The 8,568-nt window shown below is 42.4% G+C and overlaps 1 protein-coding gene across 2 annotated transcripts in view; it reads left to right on the top strand.

Moving 5' to 3' along the window:
- Window positions 1–1,993: 1,993 nt before the first annotated feature.
- The window catches only part of PRMT3 (protein arginine methyltransferase 3), a 116,835-nt gene continuing 110,260 nt past the window's right edge, over window positions 1,994–8,568 (top strand). For both annotated transcript variants that reach the window (XM_074999020.1, XM_074999019.1), the window contains exons 1-3: window positions 1,994–2,065; window positions 2,144–2,288; window positions 6,109–6,191. In XM_074999020.1, the coding sequence (XP_074855121.1) occupies window positions 2,041–2,065; window positions 2,144–2,288; window positions 6,109–6,191 (253 nt within the window). In that variant the 5' untranslated portion in view covers window positions 1,994–2,040. The remainder of the gene's footprint in view (window positions 2,066–2,143; window positions 2,289–6,108; window positions 6,192–8,568) is intronic.

Genomic DNA, 8,568 nt, shown 5'->3' with positions numbered 1-8,568 from the left:
CAAAACTACTTATAGGTGAAAATGGAACGTTACAACAGACAGATAATCCCTCTGATGGTTTCAGCATAAAAGAGTGGGAGAAGGCACACTGGATGCTTTCACTGGGGAGGGATAGTCTCATGAAAAATTGATTCCTGGTTCCTGTGAAGCCAGCCAAGCTAACCCACAGAATGATCTCTGGATGGTGGAAACCTGTTTATTCAGTTTGTGGTTTATGACTTTGTTCTGTATAGGAACAATTTGTTTCCATTGCTTCTCTCCTTCTAGTTAAATCTTTATCCCTTTTAAAATAAACCTCCTTTTGCTTTATTACAAATGCAAGTGCTGTGTGTCTCACAGTGGAGTGAGGATTAAGGTATGCAACTCCCAAGCACCATGGAATAAATCATTTTGTTAGTCTTTAAAGTGCTGTATTTCTGCTGCTTTGTTTTGTTCCAGTAAACTGGGATACACTGAACATCTATATGTGGCCAAAGTATCTGGGACTGATGTGAGTAGCTAGTATCAGGGGCTGGATAGGGAGATGTTTCTATTGGACTCAAGCTTGGGGTTCACCTATTGTTAACCTGCAAGGTGAAGAGAGGGCTGACATAGCCCAGAGGCGAGTGCTTGAGTGGCTGAAAGGTTGGTGAAAATAGGGAGTTGAAACCCAGCCAGACACGTTCTCCCTCTCACTGAATGCAGGGGTCACAAGAAGACACACAGTCTCAGTTCCTCCAGGAATCATCCATCTCCTGGGGTTCTTCAGCCACGCCCCACTGCTGTCAGGAATTGCAGGAGATTCACAGACCCCTATGGCAAGCATGAGGCCCAGGGCAAAGAAGCAGACTAGGGAGGGTTGGAGCAGGGCAATGGCAGGGAGGGGCAAGGTCTGGGTGGGAAGGGAGTTGCCCTGGTGCCCCCTTCCAACCCAGTTGTCAGTGGCCTCTGCTCAGAAGTGTAGACAAACCCTGGTTAACTTAAAAACATGTCCTTGTTTCAGTGAGTTAACCATCTAGTAATCTGGAATGCTTACATTAGGAAAGCTGAACAGCAGAGGTTGAAAAAGTACACAAAAGTTACTTGAGTAAAAGGGCAACTGCTTTGGGGGTGGGAGGAATGTGCTTAAGAACAAGTTACTGGTGTCCCTCTGGAAAACTATTTGAGAAGAAGTGTACACACATGCACACGCACACCGAAATTATACTCAAGTATCCAGAAGTGAAAGCAGCTATACTTTTACTCAAGTACTTTTTGGTGTACTGTTCCCACCTGTGCCAAAGAGTGTTTTTAAAATAAAATTTTTAAAAATCAGCTTATAAGTACTTTTTAAGAAAACGAAGAAATGCTGTCTCATGTATTCCATAATATTTAATGATGGATTCAGCAGGACAGCTGATTAGCCTTTTACCTTAAAGTTTTGGAATCTACATCTCAGGGTATATCAGAAAACGCATAACTGGTACTTTTTACTCCCAAGTTTAATGCTTTTAATTAGGTGCCGACTGGCCTGCATGTTCAGTCTTTGCCATGCAGTGGAGAAAATGCAGAAGAGTAGCTTTTTCAACTATCATTTGGGCTCAGAATGTGGCTGGAAGTGGGGGAGCAGGCAGAGGGAGGGATGAGAGAGAGCCATGGGAGCAGAGCAGGAGTATGAGCAGGGCCATAAACAAAATAAATGGGCTAGGAAGCTCACCTCCCCAAGCGGCAGCTATACCCACCGCCCATGCTCGGACTGCTTCCCACGGCCCAACCCTACCCGCTCCCCATAGCTGGTCCAGACAGCCGACACCTCTGCTAATCCCACCCTCCCCTCCCAGATCGCACGCAGTCCGCCGCCGGCCAGTAGAGAGCGCTGCACCGAGCAGTGGCCCCGGCCCGAAGGTCTTGGAAGAAGAGCCTCTCTTGGCTCTTCTGGCGTCGTTAGCTCGGCCCCGACCCTCCCTCTTCTCACCGAACCCTACTGGGCGATATCTGTTGCGTCAACCCGGAAGTGGCGGGCGTTGGTGTTCTCGCGCGCACGTGGGTAGTCATCGGTGTGTGGCGCCCTCCGTGGACGTAATGAGTTCCAGAGCAACCCCCTCAGGTGGGTACTCGGGCAGTCCCGTCACGGTCCCCGGCCCTTAAGGGGCAGCCTGCTCACGCCTCTGCCTTATGCCCGCAGCTCCAGGGTCTGGACAGCCGGCGGCGGCGGCGGAGGAGGAGGAGGCGGCGATGATGCCGGAGCTGTCTGACAGCAGCGGCGACGAGGCCTGGGAGGACGAGGAGGATCGTGCGGAGCCCCAGATCTCCTGCCTCTTTTGCGAGCGGTGTGTATGCGCTGCTCGGGAGCCGCGGTCTTGGCCCTTTGCGGCTGCTGTTAACGTGGCGCTGTGCGCGGAGGGGCCCTTGCGCGTGAGTGCTGGGAGATGCCCCGCGAGCAGCGTGCGGTTCCTGCTCGTTGGGGTGCTGTTCTTCCTTCCCTTTTCTCGCACCCCCTTGCCTCCCAGAGCGACTCTGGCATCTGGAGCCTGTTTAGGGGGATCTGATTTAGCTGCTTCCACACAACTGATTTGTGTTTGCGGTGTTGATTTTACAAAACATATACAGTAGATCTCTGACTTACAGGTGGGTTGTGTTCCTGGGCAGCCTCGTGTAAGTCAAATTTCGCATAACTCAGGACTGGGTGGTGGAGGGGCCCTGTCGTCTCTGGGTCTCCTGGTCCTGGCTGCGCCTGGCGTCCTACTTCCCTAAGTGGCGAGAAGCCAGGCACCAGGCGCAGCAGTGCTGGTCATTTTCCTATTTCCTGGGAGTTGCAGGCAGCTGGGAGACTGAACAAGGCTGCTACACCTTGCTCCTAGCTGCCCATCACTCCTGGGAGCTAGGAAACTGATGAGCGCTGCTGCGCCTGGTTCCCGGCTCCTTGCCACTTACAATTTCGACTGGTGTTACTGCAAGTAATGTGTAAATTGAAATAATGTAAGTCGGGGGGTGGGGGGGGGGCTACTGTATCCTAGGGCGGGTACTTCCTGTGTCTGCTCTGTTTTGTCTGCCCCACCTCTGCTTCTGATTTATAATATGATTGCGGGTAACACAGGCCTCTTGTGTGTGCCCTGGTTTTTATTTCCATTCTCTGTTTTGTCTGTTTAATTACCATTCCAAAATTTACAGTCTGATGATATATGTTTCTACATTTCTTCACACACTGGATCATTTCACATAGCACTTTCTTGTGATTATAATATGAATAGTAACTTTTAGTTTGTAGGTGGGAGATTGTGAGGGACACATTTTGAGACAGGTACATAGGTAGGATTATGCAGTTCTTTAGCTTGAAAAATACAAAGTCCACTGGGACAAGGTTAAAGTTGGGGAAAAATGTGTTTAAAAAAAAAAAATGAAGATTGTGTTTCTGGGAGGGAGACAAAGGACTGTCTCTTTTCCCTTCACCAAACAGAAGGTTTTTATTTTTATTTGACATGGGTCTCATGGTGTCTGGAGTGTCATATGATTGCCCTGTTTTTGGCAGTCTGCCCTGAGGTAGGTGTACACCCCAAACTGGTGATATTTTCCACAACTAGATTTAATCAATCCAGTACCAAATGCAAACTCCCAAAGTACTATAGTATCTTAAACTGGAGTGTTATCTGGGACTCCAGTACATCTGCCACTCAGGCAAGCTGGACTGTGATCTAAATTGCTATTTATACCAAAATCAGAAAAAAAATCAGGTTGCACCCAATCCCAAGAGACCAGTCATTTCACAACAAATCAAAGCTGGTACTTACTTTTGTAAGAAATTAAAGGCATATTGACACTTAAAGTGCTGCACCAGTACAGCTAAAGTGCTTTAATGAAGACCCTCTGACTTGATGGGAGTGAGCTCTTCCCTTTGCTAATTTAATCCACCTCCCTCTAGAAGCTGTAACTGTGTAGGCAGGAGAAGCGCTTTGGCTGCTACGGTGTGGTTTACACAGGGAGTTAGGTCAGTATTACTATGTTGTTCAGCGGTATGGATTTTTCACAACCCTGAGCAATGTAGTTGTGTAAGTTGGTAGTGTAGACCTAAGTAAAGGTTAAATAGCTAAGCAAAAAAAGGAATGATAATTACTGAGAGGTTAAAAGCTGGTTACGTGTATACGTGAGTCCATTCCATGCTTTTGAAAAGTATCAAAGATTTAGTAATCTTCTGCCAGTTTCCCAGCAGTCTTTTAGGGCTATCCAGAATAACTCAGGATTGCCAGTTTATTGTTTGGATTCTAACAGGGCAGAATAACCAAACAATCCAGATATGAAGATTTTTTTTTCCTTGTGTCTGTATTTATAGCTGGTGGGAGTGGAGGAGTGCACTCGTCAAAATCTTTGATCTCACACTCGGTGACCATTTGCTTTCATGTGTAGGAATTAGTACTTTTCTCTTAAAGCTCTTCTTTTGTATTACATGGATTTCTTTCTTGTTTGATGAGTTCCTTAATTACAGTGCAAATGTTTGACATTACATGTCAGGGTAAAGATAAGTGAAAACAATGCATGGAACATCCCACTGGTTTTTCATGTAGCTTAAACAGTAAACACGTTCTTGTATATTTGTATATGGTAGCGTCTTTTGAACTATGCTAAAACACTAGTGAGCTGGTCTGGCCTCCAGCTGACAGTTTCTCAGCTGTCCCCTCGACCTTGGTCAGAGCTGCTGCTTGGCTAACCAACATCACCAACTGTTATGTGAGAAACTTCATTTTATTGACAAAGGCTGTGATGTTAGGTTATAATTTTATTGTGTTATTTCTGAATAGTTAATGTAACTGGTAAAGAGAAGACTCTTCTGGGAAACTTTAAAACACAGTTATTGATATTTACATATCATATCTCAAAGTACTTCACAAAAAAAATCTCAACCAATTAGGTTACACAGCTCCATTGTGGTAGGTAAGTAAGACTGTGCACCACTTAATTCTTCCTGTACTAAAATGCAAAAAGTTGTTTAAATGACATGTTGCAGCACTATGGGGTAGTTGTGTTCTCTTGCACACATTTCACATATCAGGGCAGATCTAGACAAGGCAGATAAGTCAACCGTAGATATGTAAGTCTAGCTACAGTAATCACACAGCTAGAATCGTCCTGTCTGCAATCAACTTACCTGGCTGTCCTCACAGAGGAATCTCTCTTCAATTTTCCTTATTCTTTGCAGTATCGAGGAGTGCAGGGGTCGATTGCCAACCACGCATAGTTTGATTTTTGCATGTCTGTGCTAGGTACGCAAAATCAAGCCCTAGAAGATCAACCCTGACTGGGTTGACTTCTGCGTAGTATAGGAAGCCCTTACTTTAAACAGTGTAAATTTAAATCTAGTATCTATTTTAGAAAGCTTTAAAAATCCTTATATGAGTTTCCAGTTTGCTAAGTTTGTGCTTGTAATGAATCTTTACAGCAAACTTTAAAAATTACATAAACCTACTAAAAAGTATACAGTAATATATTTGTTTGCCGAGGAAATCGCCCTAAATGGTAAGAACTAGGATCACCAAATTTGGTATACGGATTTCTCTTATAATGTTAAAGCAACATAAGGATTTGGTTGTGCCAAGAAAACATGCCATGCCTGGAATGGACATCCTTATCATCAAATCAAGTACAATCCTCAAAATTAACATAACTAAGCGAATGTTGAAAGAGACTGAATCAAGATGAGCCAGAAAAATAGGCTGAACCTGAAATGGGTTTGTGTCTCAATAAACCTAATGGAAAAGAGATAAAATGGAGAAATTTCAAGTAATGCTCTGTCTTGGCACAGCTACATCAATGCTTAAGGTTTGAAAACTAGAAGAAAATGTAATTGGGAACTAAATTGATTATAGCCCCATTTTGTTAAGACTTAGTGAATGAAAAGTGTATAGGGCTGAAAGAGAAAAAAATACACTTGACGGGATTCCCATGTCAAAGAATTACTAAGTAAAATTAAATGGACAAATTTTAACGATCAACATTTTAAAGAAATCCAAAATAAAAATAACACTGTATTTTTGAAAAATACAATGTACTTTTATTTAAAAAAATATGGAGTTAAGGGTGCGAACAGTGCTGGGTAAATCTGCTAGCTACTGTTATAATACAGTTGACTATATATTAATTTCACTTTTTTGTCTCTAGGCTCTTCAGTTCTGCTGAAGATACATTTTTCCACTGTGAATTGGTGCATCAGTTTAATATCAGTAATATTATCCATAAGCATGGTAAGTTTCTGATATTTTTCAATTCTTTGCCATGAAGTGACATTTCATTCAAATGATTTTTTGTGGCCCAAGAATGGAAAATGGTTTAAAAGGAGCAAAAAAAAAATCCTCTGAGGATTCTGCAAACAAGACATAGTTGTGTCTGGTCACATATGCCCTACTAAACATAAAAAACTCCTGTGCAACTTTTTCTGTATTGGGCACTTTTTGTACTTGATATCTATTGATAAAGCTGTGTCTTCTCTATAGATAGAACCATCTATGGTAAAAAGTGTCTGACTGACAGTCTGTTGTTATATCTGAGCGTGCCTACCCAGGAATCATCTTCTCTGTTTAGTGCAGCAGGTAGATTAAAAAAAAAAAGCTAAACAGCCATGGTTATTTTTACTATGGCAGGATAGTTATTGAATCTGTGAATTTAAAGATCATTCCCTGTGACGGCAGAATTGCAACTGTAGTACCTATATTTAAGAAGCGGGGTGGGAAGGAGTGGTCTGGGAATCTACAGGTATATTAGTTGGACTTCAATTCTATGCAAGGTCTTAGAACAAATTTTTGGTAGAGAATAGTTAAGGATGCAGAAGGAAATGATAATCGGGGTAATATTTAACATACCTTTATAAAGGGTAGCTTGTACTAAACCGACGTTATCTTTGAGACAGAAACTAATTATTTTTAGATAAAGAAAATACAATACACCTAAATCTGCCTGGATTTCAGTGAAACACTTGCTACAGTTCAGCATGGAAAATAATTGTTGAATTGGAAAAGATGAGGGATTGATACAAGACTGAAAAGGTGGGTAAAGAACTGGATAACGGAGACACTACAAGAAGTCATGCTGAAAAGTGGATTGCCAGGCTTGAGAAAGGATACTGGGTTCATCAAAGGCAGGTCCTGGGACTAATCTTATTTCATGCTTTCATTAATGACCTTGGCACAAAAAAGTGGGGCATGCAAATAAAATTTGCACTTGTTGCAAAATTGGGAAATACCTCCAATATAGAGGAGGACTGGAATAACATACAAGATCTGGATGACCTTGAAATCTGATATACTAGAAATTGGATGAAAATTAATATTTCATTGTGTAAGATGCACTTGAAGTAACAACAAGAATTTTAGCTATTAGTTGGAGACATATCTGTTGAATGTGACAGAGTAGAGAAACGTGCGTCATCTGCAACAAGGTGATCAAAATGGGATGCACCCATAAAAAAAAGGCTGATGCAATCCTAGGTTGCATTGGGTAAATTATTTCCGGTAGAGGTAGGGAAGTTCTTGTATCATACAATACAGTGGTGAAACCTCATCTGGAATACTTTGTGTAGTTTTGGTCTCCCCAGTTTAAAAAAAGACTTAATTTAAACTGAACGTGTACAGGGATGTGCCACAAGAATGAACGGAAGAATGGAGAGCTTACCCTATGGCCTTGACTATGCTACCCCTCCCTTTCAGAAGAGGCATGTAAATGACAGGGATCAGAGCTGTTTAATGAGGTTCTGTTGTGTATATCAAGTGCCTCTTTCGCATAATAGTGGTCAGTTGCTCTTCGAAAGTGCTGTTTTCAAACCAAATTGGCTGTGTAGACGCGGACACTTCAAAATAAACTACACTCTTCAAAATTCCTTTATTCCCAAAATGAATTGGGAATAAGGGAATTAGCAGCACTTTCGAAGCACGACTGGCTGCTATTATGCTAATGAAGTGTTGAATATTCATATCAGCACCTCATTAAACTGTTTCGATCCCTGTCATTTACATGCCCTTCTGAAAGGGAGTGGTAGTGTAGCCACAGCCTATGAGAGGAAACTTAAGGAGCTTTGCTTGTTTAGCCTAACCTAATGAAGGTTGAGGTTGAGATATGATTGCTTTCTCTAAGTGAGTCACAGTGATAAATGCCAGTGAGTGAGAGGCGTTACTTAGGTTAAAAGCTAATATTAGCCCAAGAACAAGTGGATATAAACTGGCCATCAATAAGTTTAGGTTTGAAATTAGTTAAAGGTTTCTCACCATCAGAGGGGTAAAGTTCTGGACTAGCCTTCCAATGAGAGTTGTGGCAGCAAAAATCCTATCTTGCTTTAACGTTGAGTTCGATACATTTGTGGAAGGGATGTTGTGATCCAGTTGCCTACAATGACTTATTACCTATCAGTGGTTGCTATTAACAAATATCTTAGTTACCAGAGATGGGAGGTGAGATGGGGAGGGTTTTGAGTTACATCAGAGAATTATTTTCCAGGTGTCTGGTTTCACCCACATGCTCAAGCTTTAATAGATTCCTATATATGGGGTAGGGAAGGAATTTTTCCCCAGGTAAGATTGACAGTCTCTGTAGCAAGCATCACTTTCTGGTTTGAACTAGAGAAAATGATGG

Source organism: Carettochelys insculpta, chromosome 6 (assembly GCF_033958435.1).
Source record: "Carettochelys insculpta isolate YL-2023 chromosome 6, ASM3395843v1, whole genome shotgun sequence".
NCBI lineage: Eukaryota > Metazoa > Chordata > Testudines > Carettochelyidae > Carettochelys > Carettochelys insculpta.
Note: the sequence above shows the minus strand (reverse complement) of the source record. Positions and strands in the feature narration are given on the sequence as shown.